The sequence below is a fragment of the Rhea pennata genome, chromosome 3 (assembly GCF_028389875.1).
Source record: "Rhea pennata isolate bPtePen1 chromosome 3, bPtePen1.pri, whole genome shotgun sequence".
Lineage (NCBI taxonomy): Eukaryota > Metazoa > Chordata > Aves > Rheiformes > Rheidae > Rhea > Rhea pennata.
In genome coordinates, this window is record NC_084665.1 from 66,746,105 (window position 1) to 66,771,116 (window position 25,012).

The 25,012-nt window shown below is 42.6% G+C and overlaps 1 protein-coding gene across 2 annotated transcripts in view; it reads left to right on the plus strand.

The window, feature by feature from the left end:
- Positions 1 to 18,545: 18,545 nt before the first annotated feature.
- The window catches only part of SLC2A12 (solute carrier family 2 member 12), a 29,779-nt gene continuing 23,312 nt past the window's right edge, over positions 18,546 to 25,012 (plus strand). For both annotated transcript variants that reach the window (XM_062570888.1, XM_062570889.1), the window contains exon 1: positions 18,546 to 18,832. In XM_062570888.1, the coding sequence (XP_062426872.1) occupies positions 18,697 to 18,832 (136 nt within the window). In that variant the 5' untranslated portion in view covers positions 18,546 to 18,696. The remainder of the gene's footprint in view (positions 18,833 to 25,012) is intronic.

Genomic DNA, 25,012 nt, shown 5'->3' on the forward strand with positions numbered 1-25,012 from the left:
GACTGTGCACCGCCGGCTCTGTGCTATTGTTGTGTGCCCTTATCTCATGGAGCAGCAGGATGTGCGATGGCCCTACTCCCCTCTGGAAAAGCACACCAAAGCCTGAAATTTCATTATTCGTGGAAAAATACAACCTTCTAGCAACTGAACCAACATACATAGCCTGTAGTTCTGCACTACGAGCCAATCCTTTTATAGAACGAGATGTCAAGGCAAGGCCATGGAAAGACCTATGGTTAATGGATTAGAGTTTGACATAGAGCAATAACTGCATGGAGCAGCTCTGAGATGAAAAATGGGCTGCAACATTGCTGCGGGGAAATGTGAAGGGGAGCTGTGAGGAGGCCTCAGATTGCTGCCAGTGAAAGGCAGATGAGGTACTGCCTTTAGGATACTTCCGTCACTAGAGATGGTGGAGAGATTGGGCCAATTTAATCACTGCTGCTGCCACTCCTGTCTCTGAACATCTGTATGTTACAACGTATATTACAGTGAATTTGATATTAGTCAGCTGAGGTACCACTGGCAATGGGGATGTGAAGACAAATAGCTGAGCTTCCAAAAGCCCCTGAAGAAGCAGGTAACAGAGAGCGCAGCACTACAGCAAAAGTGAGGCCCAGCTGTGTTTGTCCCTGATGAGTTGAAGTTGCTGCTGTGATGACAGGCTAGATATCCACACTGCAGTGAGGATGACAGTGGAAGTGCCTGGAGACAGAGGTATCCAGCCAGGGTACTATGAAGTGTTACAGTGAGTCCAATCTTGTTCAACTTACTCATCAATGGCCTGGATGAATGCACCCTCAGCAAGTTTGCTGATGATACAAAGCTGGAAGGAATAGTGGATACACAAGAGGGCTGCACTGCCATTTAGAGGCACCTCGACAGGCTGGAGAGATGGGCAGAGAGGAACCTCATGAGGTTCAATAAAGGGAAGTACAGAGTCCTGCACTGAGAGAGGAATAATCCCATGCAGGCCAGGGGCTGACCTGCTGGAAAGCTGACCATGAGCCAGCAATGTGCCCTTGTGGCCAAGAAGGCCAAGGGTATCTTGGGCTGCATTAGAGAGTGTTGCCAGCAGGCTGAGAGAGGTGATCCTGTCCCTCTGCTCAGCCCTACCGAGGCTGCATCTGAAGGACTGTGTCCTGTTCTGGGCTCTGAAACAGAAGAGATACACAGAGCTTCTGGAGAAAGTCCAGCAAAGGGCTACAAAGATGGTGAAAGGCCTGAAGCATGTTCTCTATGAGAAAAGGTTGTGTGAGCTGGGCCTGTTCAGCCTGGAGAAGACAAGATTGAGGGGGGATCTTATCAATGTGTGTATCTGAAGGGAAGGTGTAAAGAGGACGGGGCCAGACTCTTCTTAGTGTTGCCCAGCAATAGGACAAGAGGGAACTGTCATTAACTGAAAAATAGGAAGTTCTGTCTGAATATGAGGAAAAAATTATTTACTGTGAGGTTAACTGAGCACTGGAGCAGGTTGCTCAGAGGCTGTGGAGCCTCCATTCTTAGAGATATTCAAAAGCTGTCTGGACAGGGTCCTGTGCAACATGCTTTAGGTGATCCTGTTCGGGCAGAGGGATTGGAGTAGATGATCTTCAGAGGTCTCTTCCAACCTCAGTCATTCTTTGATTCTGTGATAACCTTCAAAATAGCCAGGGGGCTTGTTCCACACCCGGGTTAATGCACTCTGTCACAAAACACCCTTTCTGGTCCCTGTTTATTGTGCTAATAGCAGGAAAGAATGAGCACAGAATCTACATCCAAATCCTCATTTTTAACACTCTCTCTTATTAGTGAATATTTCAATTTTTTAATTGTGGCCTAGCTACTCCAAAATAACTGCGCAGTGTACTTATTTTGGCATGATTTATCTTTTCTAAATTATTTCTTATCGTGAGAAAGCTTTATTCTAGAATTAAAGGGATTTTTTTTCTAAAGAATACTCAGCTTCCAAAGCAGAAATCCATGTGAGAAGTTTCTCTGAAATAGCTCTCAATAAAAAGTTGTTCCAGAATGACTCATTTCCAGATTCACCAAAAATAATGTGCTGGTGACATCTAGTGGAATACAAAGACAAATTTTATTCTTTATTCAAGGCACTTGCAAAAATGGGTCAAAAATCCTAATTGAAAGCAATAGAATTTTGTTCCAATTGTGCTAATCAGAACCACCATAAGATGGAAACTTATTCTGCTTCTCTGTTCTTAAGAACCCCGAAACAACAACACGAAACCCGAGTCTCTGAGTTTACAGTTCTGATGTATTTATGTTATCATTAAGATTATCATAGAATCATAGAATCATGGAATCATAGAATCAATAAGGTTGGAAGGGACCTCTGGAGATCATCTAGTCCAACCACCCTGCTCGGGAGGGTCACCTAGAGCATGGTAGACAGGGTTGCATCCAGGCAAGCCTTGAAGATCTCCAGAGAAGGAGACTCCACATCCTCTCTGGGCAACCTGTTCCCGTGCTCTGTCACTCTCACAGTGAAGAAATTCTCCCTCGTGTTCAGGCAGAACTTCCTATGGTTCAGTTTCTGCCCATTGCCTCTTGTCCTGTCACATGGGACAACTGAAAAGAGTTTGTTGGTCCCCATTCCCTTGACACCTAGCTCCAGCCCTCTGATCATCTTTGTAGCTCTACGCTGGACTCTCGCCAGTAGCTCCATGTCTCTCTTGTCCTGGGGAGCCCAGGACTGGACACAGGACTCGAGATGAGGCCTCATCAGGGCTGAGTAGAGAGGCAGGATCACCTCCCTTGACCTGCTGGCAACACTCTTCCTAATGCATCCCAGGAGACCAGTGGCTTTCTTGGCCACAAGGGCACATTGCTGGCTCATGGTCAACTTGTCATCCACCAGCACTCCCAGGTCCTTCTCTGCAGAGCTGCTCTCCAGAAGGTCAGCCCCCAGCTTGTACTGGTGCCTCGGGTTATTTCTCCCTAGGTGCAGGGCTCTGCACTTGCCCTTGTTGAACCTCATGAGGTTCCTCTCTGCCCAGCTCTCCAGCCTGTCCAGGTCTCTCTGAATGGCAGCACAGCCCTCAGGTGTGTCAGCCACTCCTCCCAGCTTGGGATCATCAGCAAACTTGCTGAGGAGGCACTCTGTCCCCTCATCCAGGTCATTGATGAAGAAGTAGAACAGGATGGAACCCAGGACTGAGCCCTAGCCACAGGCCTCCAGCTAGACTCCACGCCACTGATGATGACCCTCTGAGCTCTGCCTTTCAGCCAGTTCTCAATCCACCTCACTGTCCACTCATCTAACCCACACTTCCTGAGCTTCTCTAGGAGGATGTTATAGGAGACAGTGTCAAAAGCCTTGCTGAAGTCAAGGTACATAACGTCCACTGCTTTCCCCTCATCTACCCAGCCAGTCACTCCATCAGAGAAGGCTATCAGATTGGTTAAGCAGGATTTCCCCTTGGTGAATCCATGCTGGCTACTCCTGATCACCTTCTTTTCCTCCCTATGTCTGGAGATGACATCCAGAATGAGCTGTTCCATCACCTTTCCAGGGATGGAGGTGAGGCTGACTGGCCTATAGTCGCCTGGGTCCTCCTTCTTGCCCTTCTTGAAGACTGGAGTGACACTGGCTTTCTTCCAGTCCTCAGACACCTCTCCAGTTCTCCATAACTTTTCAAAGATGATAGAGAGCGGCCTGGCAACAACACCCACCAGCTCCCTCAGTACCCATGGGTGCATCCCATCCGGGCCCATAGATCTGTGGATGTCTAGTCTGCCCACACTATGATATCATTAGTAACATAAAGAAGGTATGTATTATTTATATAATAAATCTAACCATGGACTCTAAGGAAAAGGAAAGAAAAATATGCACAAAGCCTATTTTGAATCCTACTGCTTGCTGCTGTTCTGCAATCTGACCATAGGGTGGAGATCTTAAGGACAGTTTGTCTCTCAAGGAGACACTCTGAATTGGTACACAATAAACAGCAGTACATATTAATAAAGTTGTCCAGTGCTTTATGTTGGGTACCTTATTTCTGACTTCTTGTAGTCTTAGCAAACTTCATTAGTTTCTGTCAAAATGAAAAAAAACAAAAAATGTAAAAACGTCTTGTCCTGAAGTGAATTGTCAATACTTGCTTTGAGGACTCATGCTGCAGCTGGCTACAGGCTTTTGATTACTAAATGCATAATAACCTATTGACTGACTCATATAAATAAGCTTAATGAAGGATTTAGGGATTGACTATTTTTTCCCCATTCATAAGTATATGAGGCAATCCCAAGAGTTGCCCTCAGCTATAACAAATACTATTTAGCTGTAATTGAACTACTACCTTGCTTTAAAGACCCTTTGAGCATTGACTTCTTGCTCCTGCCATCCTTCCCTCTTTCCAACCATCCTATCCTGGACTCTCTGGTTTCCTGTCCTGGCTTTTTAATGTTTTCAGTGTACATCATCAGCCCCATACAACACATGAACACTCCAGTCCCTGACCTCGGTTTGCCCTGGCTTTGAAAACCCTGCTCCAGCCATAGCCACTGGGATCAGCAGGTGCACTACATTTAAGATCTGCTTGCAGCAAATGTCAGTCTGAACAGTGCTCTTTGCACAAACAATGCTGAAAAAATCTATTTTTGCCAATGCTAAAAAATACACTGACTTTCAAAAACATTACGTCTGTGTTCTCCTCCCCCAATCTGCCTCATACCAATTGCTTGAAATTAATCAAGGGTAATCTCTGTGGCAAGAATGTATGTTTTCCTGTTCTTTTAAAAACCTGTCTAGATTTGACTAAATCAGGAGTTAAGGCATGTAGAGGCATGCTAGAGCTTAAAAGCTGAAGCTCCTAATGGTGCTACCCTCAGCAAATGTGGTCCTTCCCTTGCCAGCGCCTGGTGTCGACCTGGCTGCACCTTGCTGTTCTCCCTCCTCAGGGGCAGAGAGCTTCCTCCAGCCAAAGGCCCCTGGAGGCAGTGAACTGAAGGAAGTGACATAAATCATCATGGAGGTGCATGAAAGCCAGGGTACAACCCCAATGCATGACACAGAGCTGCTGCACAATTCTGGGCAAGCTAATTAAGCCAGAGTCTCCACAAGAGCTTGTACATTTGCATGTACCTCATTTCTTAGATGTGTGAAAAATAATTATAGTAGACAATCTACTTAAAGAATTACAATTCGTTGACAAAATGGAAGAAAATATTCTGTCACTTCCACAGTGATCTGTCCCAGGGCTGCTTCTCTTCCACATGTTCAGTTCCATCATGCATTAATGTATATGTGTATCAAATTCATATGGGACATCACAGTAACACCTGGCTGGGAGGGGAACTGCAGGCATGCAGGAGGGCAGAAGTCTAACAATCTTGTGTAGTAACCTGAAAAAAAGCAAGAAATAATTCAACTGGGAAGACCATCAAGGTCGATATTGAAGTAATCAACTACAAAATTGCAAAATGGGGCCTGGCATGCCACATAACAGTTCTGTAGGTAAGGAGCTGGAGTTATAACAGACCCCAAGTTAATTATGAGCAACAACGCTCTGAAAAAAATGTGAGTATCACATCCGGGACAAACAAGCAGAAAAGTAACACATAAGAAACATGAGGAAATTTTCCTTCCTCACTCAGCACCCCTGAGGCTTCAGCTGGAATATTGTGTCCGACTCTGGACACAAGTCCCTAAAGACATGTGCAAGCCAGCCAGGGAGTCCAGGGGAAAGCAGCATATATTCATATGTCTTCAAAACAAGGTCTTTTAGAAAAGACTGAGGGAATTCAGAATACTTCTGTATTAGGGAATATGTCTGTATTAGTGAGAAAGTTTTAGAAAAGAGAAGACTTTGGTAAGACATAAAAGTGGTCATCATATATAGTAACAGTAGGAAAAGGACTATACAATTCACCACATCCACTGTTGACAGAGCAAGAACAGATAGACTAGTTGTAGCACTACTAGTTGTAGTCAAAACTATAAGTTTTGTCTAAACATAAGTTTAACAATGAATATAATGAGGTAGTGGAACAGATTTGACTCAGAGGACAGTGAAATCTCTATTTTTAGAGATTTTAAAAAACAGTTGGTCAGGCATGATTTAGCTGTGGAGATATCCAGAGGAGACTGATAAAACTGACTGTTTTTTAGGGTAGGCAGATGGACTAGGTGGCCTACAGAGGATGCTGTCAGACCTATTTTTTCTCTTTGCATGATCTAAGATCCTAAAGTTTTATTTTCAGGTGTGTTGGAGACAAACAAAAAAACAAAGTCAATGGAAACTGCCTTTGAATTCATTAGGACTGGTATATTGCTAAATGACAAGGATAAATCCTAGGTTTCTGAGGTTGGGCACCTGAAATTAGGGATGTTTTCTGCATATAAAACTACACATATCTCCATTTCCCAACCTCAGTGTGGAGCTAATGCTATCCACTCATCTTACTAGCATGTTGTGCAGATAAATTAATTGAGGTTTGTGAAACTTCTATATACTACAGTACTATCTAGCATTTTATAAGGAAAATGTTAATCATATCTCCAGGGCAGATTATGTCCACTTCCAAACTTAGCACCACATATTCGAACAAAACAAAACCAAAATACTGAGTAAGACTGTGGGTTAAAAGGGCAGCAGTGATTGCTGTAGTTTTGCAATCTGAGCTATAACATTACACAGATCATCAGATGATTATTAACTAAACATTCTCTGTTCTGTGTACTGATCAAGGTGAGAGCGTGCGAGAAAGACCGTATGCAATACTGATATTAAACAATGTATTCTGCATATGCGCAAAAGGGCTGTCTTACAGAGATATGAATAACCTTTATTTCTGGGATTTCCCAACTTCTGCGTAATTGGTTGTATAATAGTCTTTCTAGGCATCTTTGTGCATGAAATAAATCCATGCAGTACTCAAACAGTATCTGTTAAATTTGTTGAGAGAAACCTGTCTTCTCATTAAGACACTCAGCCTAAACAAGAAAAGTTGTTTGCTTCCTTTTCCTGTTCTGTTTAAAGGGGCCAAAGTGGGGGGAGCTATACAAGTTGTTGCTGAGACAACTACGAGGTTGCTCTCCAAGTTTGTCTTTTCCCATGGCTGCAGCCCAGTTGTGTAGCAGTGGCGTAGCCAGGTGGGTGTCACGCGCATGCAGAGGCAGTGGTGGCCCCTGGGACCAACGGGAGTGTGCTGCTCAGCCCGGGAGGCCTGAGACCACCCAGTGATCTCTCCTCTCTGAAACTCACCGCAACCAGAAACTCAGTGATTTGACCCACCAGTCTCTCAGGAATGAAGTCGGAGGGCGCATGAGGTATCTGAAAGCAGCCAGTTCAAATCTAAAACTAAAATACCATCATTTTGCTGTAATTGTACCCTGTGTAGGCATAATATGCTCTAGATTCTTATCTGCAAGCTACGCGCTGCACCTAGCAATCTGCGGAGCTACTGCGCAGTGCAACACAGTGCACTATAGCTCAGCTACTTTTTCTCTGCGTTCCCCTCCATATGCCACCTGCTCCATATCACCCCCTTTCTAGGAGGAAGCAGGATTTGACAAAGGTGCTCAAACCGTCATGAGGAAATTAGCCCCCCCCCTTGCCCTTGGCTCCCCAGGTGTCCCAGCAGCACAAGAGTGCTGGGAACAGGAGACCAGCTCCAAGAGAGGCCAGCATACACCTGGGGCTCACTGCTGCCACTGTGTGCTCCAGCCCTTGCTGCTTGGCTTGCTGCCACTGCAGGTGGAGAGGATTTCAGCTGGGTGAAGTGTTTTCTGGCTATTCTCAGGCTCTCCTTCTCACAGTAAATAGACTGTCAGGGACGCTGCAAAGGCAGCACACACCTGAGCACTGTCCCTAGGGTGCACGCCTAGCTCTGGCCCGTCCATACCAGTGGGTCAGGGGCTGAACTGTCCAAACTATCCTGCTGTTGCCAGCGGCCAGTCTGAAACATGAACTAAATCTCTTTATGAGCTTGCTTCTCCTCAATTTTAAAGTCACATATGTTCAAGCTGAAGGTGAAATGTTAAACATTTAACCTATGTATCTTTCTGAGCAACTACATGGTCAGAATTATGGAGACCTTTACAAAAAGTGACTCTTTTTTTTAATCAATCCACATGCCACCTGCAGCCAGCCTTCCAGGTTCAGAAATCATGAGCCAGGGCCCTCAAAATCAGAAGACTGGCTTAGAAAATGGGACGTTCAAAAATTAAGTAATGCAAAGTTCTTTAGATTCACATATTTGAGTTTTTATGAATGAGGCTCAACTAACTCAAGCTTTCCAGTTTTTACAATTGTCAGAGGGCTGGTAGTATAGATGTAATAATCACAAAGCCCCAGTAGTTTGGGGCTTTAACATGTTGCCTCTGATTTCAGTGGCATGTGTCCAACAGTTCGAGAGCTGGCTGAAGTGTGTTCACACTTAGAATTTGCAAGGGAGCCAGACACTGTAATGTTTACGACAGATATGCACGTCTAAATATGTAGTTAGTCACAGAGAACCCTAAACTATGGGGAAAGCCATTTAAATGTCAGATGTCTTCCAGCCATAAGAGACTTTCTTTAGAAGGAAACAGAAGGTGTGAGTTTCCCTTCTTACTGCTGTAGCTGCTCTGCTCTTACATGAGCTGGAGGAAAATTGTCAGAGAACTAGGAGTAAAAAAGTGTGAGTGAAGTTGGGTGTATGTGTGTGAGGGTGTGTTCAATGCAGCACAATGAAAATAAATTTCAGAGCTGTACATCACGAGAGGACAGAGACCTATTTCAGTAAGATAACGAGGTGCAATCTCAGGAGAGTCACAAACACAAAAAAAGATTTTTTTTTGTTTGAGTGGTGGGATTCATAATGTTCATTATCTAGGAAAGAGTAAGATTTAGAGAAGAAGGTGGAGGATGAGGAAAATGTTTGAAGTTCCCTGTCTAGCAGGGAGAGTTTGAGGGGAGTGCCAAAACTCCCGAGTGACTTCTCAAAAAATCAGTGAGATTGGTATCAGTGAGAAGGAAAATGGGTCTTTCACTTTCCCGGAGAAGGCAGGAAGAGGCTAGCAAGTTCCCTTACACTCATAAAGGCAGCTGCAAGTCAGCAGCTGTTCTAATGCTGCCCTGGAGTTTCTTGTTTATTTTTGTGGTAAGAAAATAACCATCCGTTCAGTTAGACAACTCCTGCCTATAGACTCCACCTGCATTTAAGTTTTCTCATGTGTTACGTCCATGGCAGGAAGGTTTGCAAGGGCTAAGCTTTTTGATCGGTAACTCCAAATCTGTGCTTTGCTCATGTTTCTTTGAAAAGTTTTGCTGAAGCGAGAAGCTATATTGGAAGGCGAAAGCACTGTATGTACCCTTTTCACTCTGAATCTGATCTCAGACCGCACTGCTTGGGGAAAAAGAGCAAGGTATGGCTACTCACAGACCGTATTGTGGCTCTTCAAGGCACCTCGTGTCTCCTGCAGAGCGTGCAGTGTACCGTTGACAGTACATAGGCCTTTGCCAATGCGTATTTCTTCAACAATTACTTAAACAATAAATGCTTCAGTGGTTAACCTGAAATAGGGAGCTTTAAGCCAAGTTTAGCAGCACAGAGTTTGAATTCAAACAAGAAGGGAGGAAGACGGGTGTATTTTGAATGAAGTTGCTCACAGGGCTGGAAGGCCAAGCCAGAGAGAAGCCAAATGAGCACACCAGGACTTTTGTAATGTTAGGAGAGGACCGAGCCCCGATTTCTTGTTCCACAGAAATAACGCAGCCGAGCAGCTGTGCTCAGCAAGCAGTGAGCATGGTGCTGGGCGGCAGCTGCTCTGTCGTGGGGTGCAGACCGTTTGCTACGTCTGCCTGTGCTAATAAAGGGGAGAGAGAGGCAGCTTCAGCTTCCAGACCAGCACCCTCAGTGGCTCAGGGAAATCACTTGTAAAAATCATGCTATTAAACTAAATAGAAAATAACAGTAATATTCCCTGAGGAGAGTTTGCTTCTTCCCTGAAGATCACTAAATCAACTTTGCCAGAGGTGATAAGAACCTTGGGCTTTTAGAAAGGCAAATAAAAATGCAAACTGCATGTCAGCTCTTGAACTGCAGCAGACTGTGAGCAGCACCAAGTGTTTTCAGAGGGTGCATGGTGGTTCTGGTGCGACACCGTGGTGCTGCCAAAGCTTTTTCCCTGAGTGTCCCACGGGCACACACCCAACAAATTCACGTCGAATAACAAAGCAGATGCTACCGATAAACATAACCTGCCTTCAGGAACTAAGTCAGAAAAGGAACTGCTCTTAATGGAAATCTCTAGCTGCCAAATGGCCCTTCTCATAGTTACTGAGAGAAAACTTCTTGTTTAAATTGGGAAGTGAGAAGCCATTTCCCAGCTCCTCCCCTTGCCTCTCTGCCAGTAAAGTGCATGGGGCTAGTGTGGTCAGAAAAGGAAACCTCTCTGGGACCTCATGTGAGATTGCTGCCAGCGTATTATTTTCCTTATTTGTATTTAAAGTGGTAAGATTTCAGTGAGACTTAGTAATTCTGGGGCAGAAACCCTCTGTTTCTTCTAAGCTCCCTCCCATACGCTGTGCTGGGAAGCCTCGGACACAGCGCTCCAACTCGTGAGCTCTCAGTTTCTCCTACTGTAAAATGGGAATAATAACATCAAGCTCCTTCATAGCCTGCTTTGACAAATATGGATGAATAAGAGCTGCTTTCTGTTTCCTTTTGGTGAGGAAGATGCTTCTAGCTCTTGCCTCCCTGAGGTTAACCAGTAACTGGCCTGGCCCCAGCTAGGACTGGCACTACCAGCTCCTGCAGAGCCTGGGCAGAGAGGTGTGGAGGGAGAGGGGACTTCTCAAAACTGTGGCTGTAAATGGTCAGAGGTGGCTAGTGATTTCAGGCAACTAAGTTTCTGAGTGCCCAACTCGGGACCTTGGAGGGGACTGAATTTCCCTTGAGAAACACTGAGCGTATCAGTCCTCTTGGAGACTATCTTTGCTATCTACGAACAAGCCAAGGCAAGAAGTATTCCGGAAAATGGATGATTTAAAATGCCCATTGCACAACATGATTGCACACTACTTATTTTTTCACACACACTGAATGACCTGTGCATTTGAAGCTGGTTTCATTTCCTGTTTGCCTGTAATGATTTGAAAATTTGATGGATTTTGGAAACCTTTATCCAGATACTTGATATTAATGAATGTATGTAGAATTCCTTTCAGGTTGCCAATTGTGGTCAAAAAACAAGAAGTTGAAATACCACATTAATGACATGTAATTGTTTATTTTTACAACAACAAGATTGTCAGGAGAAAACAAAACACTTTCTCAGTAGAAATAATTAAAACCATGAAAATGACTTCATTTCCTGTGTCACTGACATATTCCATGCAGCAGTAATGTGTCCCAACAACAAAAAATACATTATAGCACTTACATTTTTCTTAGGAATATACATATATCAGAGTACACTTAGCTTTGCAAGGAACCGAAGAAAAAAATCATGACCATGTGCTCACTGTTCCTCCCCTACTAGCTCTCTGAGATGCTTACTCTCTGAGCTCAGGCTCGAGTATCAACTTCTACCAGTGAAATAGCTGGCTGAAATTTATCTGATCGCATAAGGCAGTATATTAGCTAATAGTAAAGATATTTGAAATATGACTGATAACACCTCTTTTTTTTTGTACTGATCACTGTTCACTGACACTGGAAGGTGGTATCAAAGGCAAGCAAGAGAAGAATCAAGCCCATAATAATTTCGATCTGAAGAGAGAACCTATTTTGCTATTTTTAATCAAGATTAATTGGATAAAAAAAATTGGACAGGAAAAAATTTGATGAGGCATTTTCGCTAATCTTCTTGTCATTCAGTTATCACTGGCTTCTGCTTCTATTTCAGATGGAGAACTTTCTTTTAAATGTATGGAGCTGCTGTTTCTATGGTTTATTAAAAAAAGATAAATGTAAAATATCTGAAGCAAATAGGAAAGAACAGTGTGTGTTGGAAAACAAGAGCATGTTATTCAGTAACTATGATACGTGGCACTTCAGATTACCCAAAAGCTGGACAATCTTTCCTTTGACTTGATGGAAATGCTACACTGCCATGAAAAGTAAAAATATGAAGTAAATTTCAGGGTTTATTTCCTTTTCTCAGCTCAATTCTTTGTGTATTATACTTTCCACTCTCCCCATTCTTCTTTTTGATTTTATGATTTTTCTAAAATATAATTCTTAAATTTACTGAATCTGACCATATTGTACTTTTAAAAAGTACTTGTAAAGAGGGTGCTAACAGAAGAGCAGCAGGAAAAAGTAGTCATGAGACAAGTCAGTAGGTGTTTTTCAGGCACTGGAGGGAATTGTGAAGTGTGATGAACTCCGGATTGTGTCTGTTATTTGTTTGTTCTATTGAAAGAGGTCAAGAACTTTTCTAAAAGAGTTTTTTTACAGTCAGATAAAAATACCTCGGTATAACTCACTGTGCCTCGAAAAGAGCCAAACACAAAGAACATGACTTAGTAAGTAAACCACAGGGCTCAGAATGAAGAAACTTGTGTTCTCAGCTGTGACATGAGTCCACTCCATGACATCAGACTGTTTTATATTTATTTGCCTAGTAGTATCATTTATTTATGAATTTAGAGTTATTTGTTTGTAAAATGAAGAAAATGATATGGCCTAAATATTGGGTTTATGAAATTTATCTTAAAGTTTTAAAAGCTTCTTTGCAAAGCTGACTCCAGAATTAAAATCAGTTAACTATCTAAGAGCAATAACAACTATCTTCTCTATATTCGTGGTTTCTGAAGGATGGACTACTTCGTTTTCTTGAGACACTTCTCTCTGTCTTTTTAATATATTTTTCATTTCTCTGCAGTTGGATTTTGGCACATTTTCCCTGTTGTGTGTGGGTGTTAATACGTCAGCATTAATGGGAAAGACTACTCGTACTTTTTGAGATTGGTACTTGTTTTCTGGAATAGAAGATATGTTTTTCTTTATTTTGTTGCTCCGTTTCTTTCTTTTCTCTCCTTGTCTTTTTCTTTCTTTCTTCCTCTCAGCTTTTCTCACGTTGTCCTGTGTGAGGTATGAACCTCGCTTGCAAACAGAAAACAGTTAGTTTTGAGAGCAAAGATGAGCAATCACATGTGCAGGAAACAACTTCAGCTGGTATGTCAAGAATATACCCTCCATAGTTTTGCTTGAAAAGTTTGTTTCCATATTTTAGAAGAAACAAATTGTGTGAGTTTTATTATCTTCTTTCCATGAGTCACAAAATCTACTGTCTTGGAAACAAGACAACCTTTTTTATTCTACCTTTTATAAAAATGTCCTAAGAAAACTAATTCAGAAAGCTTTTCGGCTCTTGATACATTTCTGCTGGGTTAACACTAACTTTCCTGTCTCTCCACAGTCTCAAATATGAGTTACTCAGCTGCTGGAAATGCAGACAAACACAAATCAGGATTGGAGAATTTAGAAAAGATACTGGCCACAGTCTCACAGATTCTCCAGGCGGATTATTCAACAATTAATATGAATACTTTATCTTCTTTTTCCAGCTTAATCATACTTCTAATTATAAACCATTTAGTCAGTTTTGAAAGCAATGAATTGAAAAAAATATGAGAAAAGGTGATTTCTTGCCAGCTGTACTCGAATATAACAAACCGGAATCTCATGATACTGTTGCACTCATACTGTTGGCTTCTCTTCTGACCATCTCCTTTTTATTGGCTTTTTTTTTTTTTTAATCTTTTCCAGTCTTCTTTTTCCTGAATTCCATGAGCTTCTGCTCAGCCTTAAATTGCATAGTTGTGCAACTAGCACTTCTCCTGATACTGTCTGGAGTGTCATTAAGCTGCTTGTCTATCCTGGTGCTGGACTTTCTGGTTTTTTTGGAACATCCCTCCCAGATTTCAGCGGGATCCTTTTCCCAGGCAGCAGTGAGAGAGGCAGAGCGTCTCCCATCTCCCCTTGACTCCTGTTTCAGTCCTCCTGCAGTACAAGTACTCCTCATTTACCTGTCCCAGCAGTCTTAATTCTCACACCACACAGCTCCTCCCAATCCCCCCTTGTTTTCCCGCCTGTATTTAGTGCCTGACGTTTCTCGACCTGCAGCCCATGCAATGCCACTGCTGCTTCCTTGGCCCTTGGCACCCTGCCGGTGCCACCGTGCAGCTCACCCGGGCACCGGAGCCCGTCCTCCCCGGCCCGCCCTGCACGCAGTCTCCTTGGGCTACGCTTACCTAATCTGTTCCGAGTCTTTGCTCTCTCTCAGATCATGGATTGGAGAGCAGATATCTCAAGGCTGTAGGCCTCCAACTTATTTTTATGAGGGAGACATATCTTAATATCTCATAAATATCAAGACATACTTAGGTATGTCTTAGGTACGGTCCTCTTTTTCTCTACAATAACTGACACCCTCTCTTCTCCAGTTCGTGACTGGGCAACATGAGCCACACAAATACTTTAACAGCACGCGCGGGCAAAGCAGTATCAGGGAAATAATAGCAGATAACTAAAAATGAGTGAAGCACATCCCCTGCTTTTCCTCCTTATCTCTTTTTATGTCTAGTCTGCTGTATTTTTTTGTTTGTTTGTTTTGCTTGTTTGCTTGTTTGTTTCTGCTTTAAATAAGGAGGAGGATACAGGGTGCTGTATCTAGGACCCAGTGGGCAACCAACCAGTGTGTCCCAGTTGCTCTGTTCCATAAGATCCCTTTATGATCACCCTGGCACAAAATATTTTGCTTTTCCTCCCTCTGGTTGCTTTTATTGACTAGGATCGGCCTTTTTCCAGCTCCTTCTTGTTCCAGGATGCCAGTTAACACAAATAATATTGATGCCTCAGCTTTTCAGCCACAACTGTGAAAACAGATTCTCCCAACTGCTGAGCTGTGGCTTTTCTCTATTAGCTGACTAATAGAGATGACTCCACAAAAAAAACCCACATATCAATTCCATGCCAAGCAGCAGATCTCGAGGTAAAATATTTCACATTTCCACTTACTTAATTTTTCTTTCCCAAGATTTGATGGAGAGTAATATTCATCATTCAGATACAGTGTTCTTGGGGTGGAGTGCAATTTAGGGAGCAAGTCAAAGCTCTCTGGTACCTTCACAGGCACTGTCGCTCAGTATCAGAAACATGCACTACTTTCTGGCCAGTCCAAACTCAGGCTGCTCACAGAGTCCTCTACCTTTTCAGCACCACAGAACTCCTCTAATGAAGGCTCTGTTTGCCCAGGATGGCTCACAACACGCTTATGATAGCCTTCTTGCCTATATCATGATACTGCTATGGCACCTATGACACCTGGTACCTGCATGAGAGGATCAGCTGAGCAGTGTACCTGATCCACCTGTGTTTCAGCTAAGTCACACTTAGGTCTGATAGAAAGTCTTATTGTGTGCTTGAGGTTTACAATGTCCTGGAGCAAGTCTAAAGCCTGTGATTGCATGTGGCACTGCAGCTAGTCAGCATGGATGTAATATGAGGTGGAGTTTGACTAAGGACATGGACCACTATCTGACATGCTATGTCCTTTAAGGGCCTTAAGGGTTTCTGCAGACCCACGACATTTAGCCAGGTTAGTCCCTAACCTACTGCATCAGCCAGTCTTTCTAACTAAATAACACAATGATGTCCTCTAGAAATGATGAGGCATTAGCAAAAGGAATATTCAGAAGCAAAACAGCCAGAATAATGATGTTTTCCTTCATCTTTGAATGGCCTTTAGGGTTAGTACTGTGTACTGGCTGTTTTACCATGTATGGTACTTACCATGAAAGGTAAGTATCTCATGAAATTACCACAGGAGGCAAAGTTAAGCAACTACATATTGCAGCTGGCATATCTATCATGAAACAAAAGTAGTGCTAGGGAGAAAAATGGGGATATAGGCTTGATTTTCAGGAGATTAGCCTGCTGGATTTCTGAGTAAACATGTAGGTAAACAATTCTGTATCAGTCTAGGCTCTAGTTTCTAAGGGGAATGTTGACAGCACTCAACTTCAGGTATAAAGGCAGTTGAAATAAATCCCACTGTTTGTCTAAAACATATTTTCTTTACTGTAAAAAAAATAGAATGGAATTCACTGTTGTGTTTATCACCTAAAATCTGTTCATCATGAGATTCTGAAACTTGTTGAAAAACAACTTTATCTATTTATTACTACTCCTGGAAGTAGAATGCTTCTTGTTCAAGGGAAGAATCCAGTTCCTAGGAGGTTTTTAATTTCTCCCATATATATATATAGGTGCCAGCAGCTATGCATAACCAGTATATTTAGCTGGAGGACTATATTTAGATGTGAGGTTATGAGTGGAAAAGGGCGCAGTCACATTGCACCTCTCACTTCTGGTCAAAATTAAATAATATACTGTCACTGATGAATCTGAATCAATTCAAAGTGGAAGAAGGGCTCTCTGCAAATGTGACAGGAGTGGAAGCACCTGCCCAGGCTGTCTTCATAAAGATCTGCAGAACCCGTTTGGGTGGAACTGGGGGAGTGAGGAGGAAAAAGTAAGGTTATAGAAGTTCTTCACAGTTGTGGAAAGGGGTAATATTCATCACCCCTTTTTACTTTTAGTCCTACCTATGCAGTGCTATAAACTAGATAATTTCACATAGCAGTCTCTATTTTCAGTAAAGTGGCATCCCATCAGTTGGATAGTATATACTAATCTTAAAATAAAATTAACTAGTCAATTCTTGCATATCCAGTTGCCCAGGGATGGGATATTCCTTCTTTCTGTGACACTTCACTGAGGGCCTCAAAAGACTCTCATCAGTTCTTTGTGATGCTGAACCTGTTGTTAAACTGAATCTCTTTTCCTCTTGACTCCTCAGCAGCCAGTGGGAATCACTAACTCGTGAGGTTCAGGAAAGGGTCTGCCCTTTCCAAATACTAGCTCTGTGCAGGAGAAGCGAATCACCAAGCTCCCTTCAAAGACAAATGTCTGGGAGGAGTACTTAGCTCCCCAACAAGATGACACAGGAACCAAGAAAATTCTCTGACCTCTCCAGGACCATTAAATATAAAGACATTTGGGAGCTGGGAACAAGTGTGCAGACATGGAATTAGAACTGAAACAGTATGAGTTTCCAGGGAGCTCGCACTTCAGCTGAGCTGTGAGCTGTACAAGGTGTGTGCAATTAGAGTAGGTTGGTTACAACAGAGGAACCTTGTCACAGTTAAGTTTAATCTTTGAAAGAATTTCCTCTCCTTCTCCAGTAAAAACAGCCTCTCATTTTTTTTCCCAAACATCAGAAAAATTTCTTTAAAAGCTGACATTATTTGTTTGCATGTATCCCATGAGAAAACAGCATATCTCTGTAAATGGCAAGAAATTGGTAAGAGCCCTTACCATTTGGTTAGCTAACGTCCTGTACTATCTGGCAGGTAGACATTTTACATGGAAAATGTATTATACATGAGTGAAGAGTCAGTCTGACTCCCTTAACTCCCTGCCAAATGTACTGCCAAAAACAAATTCCCTGCTGGAGTCTCTACTCATGTGGTGCCCGAACTGCTTCAGCTCCTGCAGCTGACAGTGATGTACCTGTCAGATGGGGCAGTTACTGTGTCTTTTGTCAAATTTTCTTGTCAAGCAAACACTGATAAAGGGTGTGTCTTGTCTGCCCTAATTTAGGAAAAAAATGTTTAGGAATTCTCCTTCCTAGAAATATTGCAGAAGCCACCAGCTTTCCACCTCTGCCTTTCCTCCCACGCTATCTGCAGACATTAATGTATTCAAACTAAAACAGCCGAGGCAAAACAGCAAGTACCAAGAGGAGGAAGGAGAACAAACAAGAAGTCTGCAGCAACGCCAGATGAAACAACACTGATTCCCGCTGGGGATAACTTGGACAACGTGCCTCACTGAGGTCAGTGGGTCTGTGCAGAGTGCTCAGCTCTTCCCTCCCTGCAAGTGGGACTGTGCAAGCCGGCCCGTGTCAGTGGCTCATCTCTGCCTGGCGCAGCTTTTCCCTCCTACCTCCACCCTCTGCCTGCTGCTTCTCCTGAAGCTGGTAGGGACTGTGTGACTCCTAACAGCTCTCAAAAAAATCGAGTCCTTCTTGATTCAACACAGCCGAAACTCAGTTTTCCCACAAATAATTGTCATGAGAGAGGGTGGGTTGCCTTTTTATTCGCTTGTAAAATAGCATGTGCATCTATGTCATGAAAAAATATATTGTCACAACTCCTTCCTTTCCCAACCAACAAAGGATGGACATTGCTTTTTTCTCCTCTCTGCTATTTCTCACCACAACTTATTCACAATTTAAAAGAATGAAGTGATATCGTGTCTGCATCCGAACTTCAGCTGATACAGCACACACTTTAAATCCTCCCCTTCCATGTTTCTTTTCTGTTAAAACCTATGTGTATGAACACAAGAAAGCTAATGGGTAAAGAACGTGCACTGAGCTCTGCGTGAATGTCTGATGCCTCCAACTATTTGTTAACAGGCAAAAGCAATACTTCCGACAGACGGCCCTCCCCTCGCCTGCAATAGGCTCCCAAGAATAGCAACAGCCTGTGTCACTGCAAAGGGCAAAGCCTGCTGAAATAGCAGCAAAGTTGTTCACAAACCACTTTGCGGTTTGCACTCAGTTTCAGCCAGCTACACTAACTTGTTGCCATGAGGAAAATAACCTGGACGCCCCTTGCCAGGTGTGGAAGCACCACTGCCCGGTGAAGTGCTCCGTGGCCAAGGTGCAACGGGAGCGCTGGAGTGGCAATGGCACCTGGGCAGAGCAGGGAGGACCTCGGCCAGCAGCGCCAGGCAATGAAAGCAGGGGAGGATGAGGATGACAGCAGAGGCGGCCACCGCGGCAGCAGCAGCAGCAACCTCCGCAAGCTTTCTGCTCCGCCAGGTAAAGCGGCAGGACCTGGACGCTGGCTGTCAGTGAGTGTAGCTGCTGTTCGGGTTCAAAGGATGGCAAAGCTAAGGGAGCATCAGTGCGTGCTGGCTCAATTTCTAGAAGTGCCAGAGAGGGAAAATGTGAATAAAGAAGGAGATACCAGCTTTGCTATGAATGAAGGTGTATGTGATACTTTTCCCCAAAGGCCTTGGTCCTACTGTTCATGCATGCATTGTCTATTGTGTAAATCTTTTTTCTTTATGAAGATTAGTCACCTGAAAATCAGACAACCCACTGCCATCTAAGATGACAATGCTGCTCCAGCCTTTGCACGCTTTGGACCAGTTCAGCCCTTTAAACTGAAATTCAGGGAGGCCACAGAGTCCAAAGAGCATCATCGCACCTGCTCATGCAGGGGGAAGTTTTGCGGGGGGGGGGGGAAGAGGGGGGTACTTGCTCCTGTCTTTTTTCCCCTAGTATTTCATAAAGAAATAGGGTTTCCGTGGTTACATGCTGAAAAATCAACTGTAGAATTTCTCCTGAAAAATGTTTTTGAGTGCTGAAGCCAAATTTCTTAGCTCTTCACCTTTGCTGCTCTTCACACAGCCATTTTTCTGAGTTGTAGCATGTTTTTGCATCTCGAGTCTCTTTTACTGATGATAAGATCAAGGGCAAATGACCTACAATTGTGACATTTCTCACCCAGAAGACAGCTGTGCCCAAACAGGAGAGCACTGTTGGAAGCCAGAAATGACTGTGTCCTGAGTGAGTTTTGTTCACCTAAAATGAATGAACTGACTAAGCCATGTAGCTTCAGATACCATCGGCACAAATGCTTTGTTGGAGTATAATAATGATCAGTCCAGCAACATCTACTGATACCTGGCAGCAGAGGAAGCAGAGGTTAATCAGAACAGAAAGCGAGTTGGTACGCAGATGTATTTAACATTAGCTTAGGATATGAGGGGAGTAACCCACATCGTTACAGGATGGTGTTATCAAAGGGAAACAAAGCAGTTAAACAGCAAAATTATTGCAGCACAGGGGCTACACTTAGAAGAAAAAATGCAAATTACACAGCTGTCCTTACGCTCAGAAACTAAGGCAGTAATCCAAGAAATTTCTGATTGTCTGCTTAGGAATTAAAGAACTTGTTGATTCCTGCTGGAAAAAACAAAGTCCAGAATCTCATTTAATGTAATGAAGGGCCAAGCTGCCTGTGTACATAGGGAAAATACATGGGAGAGCACTAAGAGAGGTGGACTAGCTGGGTCTGCCCAGGGCCTACATTACTCTGTCTTTCCGTCAGTTCCAGGATGCTTTTGTCCATGAAATCTGAATATTACTCACACAACACATTCATCTAGTTCACAGTGTACAAAGTACACAATTCTCACTATCCAGTTCCCACTATCACAGAAATTCAGATGTGTGAAAACGTGTGATACATGAGCTTCCTTGTGCCTTTTTTTTTTAGTTCAATTTACAGCCTTTCACACTTGGGTGGGAGGAGGCAAATTTAACAGTCAAGACACCACCTGGCCCTGACACCATTTTGGGGTAAGCCTAATATTTTCTGAGATTTTTCAGCTCTGCTTGCAGCATAATTTTGTTCCAATCCAGCAATTTGTTTCATCCTCTAGGATCTTATTGGATAACTGTTTTGGACTCCAGGCCAAACTTCTAGATAAATAAAGTTAGTTCAGATTTAACCTAGCTAATAAAAAATGCACCTGTTGATCAGCTAGATCTAGAGAAATCTTGGACATTAGAATATAGCAATAAGGTGGTTCCCTAACATTTATCTCTCTGCACCACATAACTGGAATTCACAGAAAATGATTATGACAGCATGGCAAAGGCCATAATGGGGTGAAAATGGGATAATCACCTTTCATACAAGAAGCAAAATCATGATTTAATTATGCAGCAATATCCAACACAAACCATTACATATTTATCCTATGAAACCATGTGACTCACTTGGTATTTACGTCTTAGTAAAATGCTGTTCTAGGAACAATTTGGGAAATCTTACGCACTATTTCCCTGTAAAGGCAAACTTTTTGTATGTCAGTCAGCATACAAATGAGAGGCACCATGTTTATTCCCCTCCTATTAAAATAGATCATATTTATATGGGTCATACAGATATCTCCCCCACCAGACCCAGAGTCCCACCAGAGCTTTGTGTTTATGCACTACATGTTCTTTTGGGAGAAAGAGGGGGGAAAAAAAACAGATTGCTTTCTGCACCAAAAAACCCTCTTTACCTGGGCTAAAGTGATGTCTGAGGCTGCCATGGTGAGTGGGAAAGGGCTCCAGGCACCTTTCCCCATAACTCCTACACATGAAGGGAGGGAAGTGAGCCCTTTCCCAGCTCAGACTCCTTGTAAAACTTCCCTGGCAAGGACCATTTATCCATAATGCTCATAAAATACATGCAGAGGCAGATATTTTGCCTTTGGAAGGATTGTATTTTCCCAAAATATGTACTTGAAAATAAGTAGAAAGGGGCACACCCCTACTAATCTTTGCTTCCAACGTCCAGTCTCGCAAGCAGAACACGGTGCTATACTGTGACTGCAGTTGGTCTCCTTTTCAGGCACAAAGCATAAACATTTCCAGCAAATGTTCTTAAAGATAAGTTTGTTTGCCAAGTGGTGCTGCTTTTAACCTGAGTAACAGTTGTGAGAAACCATTTTGTTTACATGGGGAAATTAATGAATAGACTTTCCAATCACTTGTCACATACCAGCCATACACCCGTTAACCATGCTGTTTATTGCAGGCAAAAGGAGAAATTTTTCTGGAAGCCATCATTAAAATATTTTTTTTCCCTTGGGCTGCACACTGCCATGTATTTTTCAGACATCTCATAAAAATAAGTGGAACATACATTTTAAGAAACTTTTTTTTTTTTAAAGGAATGCCTAAAAACTGCCAGAAATATCATTAAAAATGACACTTAAAAGGATTGTGAGTACAAGTACTGCAACGCATTTTATCTTGAAATGTTAAAGCGAAACACATGCTGAAGTCAAAGGGAATTTTGTCTGGAGAAAGACCACGATGGAAAACTGAGCAGAGATTTCGGGGTTTAAGTTACTGGGCAATTCTGAGCAGGCAAGTCTCAGGTATAGTGAAAGAGATTAGTCCTGGTTGTGGTAAAACCTCATAGTGGTATAAGGTTGAAAACTATATGGCCTTGGGTGCCTCACTAGCAACTTCCTAGGTTTCTAAGCTGCATCTCCAGCTTGTACAATCTCTCCAGTTAAAGACTAATTATCACCACTGTAGCACTGATCTGATCTGAGGACTACAGGCTAAGGAGAGGGCCATCTAGGTTGTAAAGAACAGTGCTGATGACAGACTCCTTTAAGATAATCAGCTTGTCATTGTATTTTTGACTAAGAAACTAGAAGAACCATACAAAACTGATATGTTGCACATTAAAAGAATTAAAACCCATGTCGGATACAGATCTCACACGGTAAACAGGCTACATACCCTATGCTGCTGTTTTTCTGCTGGAGATTCTTAAGCACAGGTTTTGTCTCTCTGTTAATTGAGATATTTATCATTTGCTTGGAAGAAGGTAATCATGGATAATAATATTCACAGATGATAAAGGTGATAGGTAACCAATAAATGATATACGTCACTGGTTGAATGAAATTTGAATGGCTTGATCTGCTGACCACAACTGAATATGATGTCTGGGGTTCTTCTTGGCTAACTTTAGACATCTGCATCTGAGGAAACCATATGGATTCCTTTTATAGTAAATGGAGAAAGATAAGCATCTGACCTAATTTAAACATCTAGAAGTGCCTATTTTTTAGAAGTGTAGTCATGTTGTAGATCTCTTATGGTTAGGTAAGTTGAACCCCTCCTTCCTATGTGTTTTAATACAGCAAAATGTGGACTAATTTGCATTCCTAACTAGGATACAAGAATACAGGCCTTATTTAATGGAAAGGCAGTGTCTTGGAAAGAACTCAGTCAGAAAAGAAACTGGTTGTCCAGAAGGGTGATCATCTGCAAATGAGCTCCTATACATTGCTATGAGAATCCATAGACAAGTATGTAGGCAAATTTGTACCAGAATTGAGACAAATATGGAAACTTTGTATTTGACACTGTGCAGCCACTGCAGGAATACTGGGTCCAGTTCACAATTTATTAGAGAATCTGATAGTCTGGAGAGAGTTCAGAGAAGAGGGCTCTGGATGCTTAGCAGACTGGTAAACTTGTAAAGACTCAAAAACCAAGGAGACATCTGTGGGATGATTTGGTAATAGGCAATAATTTTGTACTTAAAAACAAAGATAAGTGCAGGAAAATGGAGATTGGGATCTGATGGCTGGAAGCTGAAGCTGCAGAAATTAAGTCTAGAAATACTTTAAAGATATTTTACAGTGAAAACAATTAACCACTGGAAAATCTTACAACTTAATGACATTGATTTTCATTCACTACCAATATTTTAATCAAAACTGAATATTTTAAATAGCCTACTTGAATAAAAAGTCATGTAGATGTGTCCAAAGTGTTGTACAGGGCTGTTCAGAAGTGTCAGACTAGATAATGTCAATAGTCTCTCTTGGCTTCTTAATTTATAAATCAAAGCAAAATCTGAGGTTAAATCTATATAGTTCAGTGAAGTGAAATACAAGGATATTCAAGCAAGCACAAGTATCAGCCCTGAGCAGCACTGTGGTTTATTCTGGATGGAGCATTGAGATAGAACTAACAATATGCTTCCGATATGCTCATTCATTAAGCACAACACTGTATTGTATCAGACCAGATTTGCAGGCAGGATTCATTGGAAGAGTCCAATGAGTCTTCCAGATCTAGTAATACATAGCGAGCAGGAAAAGCAGAATGGCAAAAAGGAGTAGAGGAAAAGGTAGTTTCTGCAATGATAAAATGCGTATTGAGTGCATGTATTGGAGAATGGAGCAAGGCTAATCCCAAGAACCTTAACTGAAGTCAGCAGTTCTTCTAACAAAGGTCTGGCTCACAGTGAAACCTCATACTAAACTCAGTTTGAAAAGAAGGAAAAGCTTTAGGCATAATACAGCCGTGAACTACAACAGTAAAGAAGGTTGTTCCATCACTACTGTCTTGCAAATTTGCTTCTCACAAATTTGTCTCCTGTATTTCTTACAACCTATCCCAGCTCTATCACAATAAATCTATCCTCCACCCTCAGTCTTCTGAAAGACTTCCCGCAATACTTCTGTATCTGCCATGGTTTTGTGGCCCATCACAACAAAATCCTCTGTTTGAGCTGTATCTCGTTTGTCAGCAACCAGAGCACAGAGGAGGGGAGCGCCCTGGCCAGCCAGGAGCAACGTGTGCACTCATTAGTTGGAGGCTGCTGCCTCTTTACATCTGGTTGGCTCTCAAGGAATAAACTGAGAGGCAGGTAGGAGAGCCAATAGGCTGTATCTATCTTAATAGAATTAATGGGCTTACACGTATTCCCTGACCATGGAGGCATAGCTTACTCTACACAACTAAACTCCAAAATAACATGACCTCACAGGGGTTGCCTGCAGGGAGGGATCCTAGGCTCATGCTGTTAGCCAAGCGGTGTCTGGGAATTGTTAGAAGAGTGCTAGGTGGCATGGAGCAAAGTGATGCCAGGACCACGCTAACAGTTTCACAGGACTGATGGCCCTGTTCCAGGGTCCAGGCATGCACTGGTTTGATAGTACAGACATATCCCAAGGGTCCCTCCCTTCCTCTACTACTTATTTTCTTTAGAAATGTAATATCCCCTCTCAAGTGGGACTGATTCTTACCAATGTGCTCAAAAGTTATTGGCGAGGAGCATCAGGCAGTCAGCATGATCAAAGAGCCTTAATGCTTTAGAAAAACAAACTAAAAATAAACAAAGCCTAGCATTATAAGCTAGACCTTATACCACTTTCCAGCTAAGGAAGTGCTTGTTCCAGGAGAATTAAATGAAATATGGACTATGTTATGCTGCAAAAGTCACCTCTCCTCAGACACATGCTGTCTCTCCAACTAACCACAAAATTAGAAGTCAGCTTATTCCTTTCCTAGTTGTGTGGCAGCCAGCTTCATGGTGAGAGGAAAATCATGCTGAGAGAAAGAACAAACCCAACAATAACAAACTGAAATATTCCTCAAAGTTTAGGGTGCAAAGGCTTCACA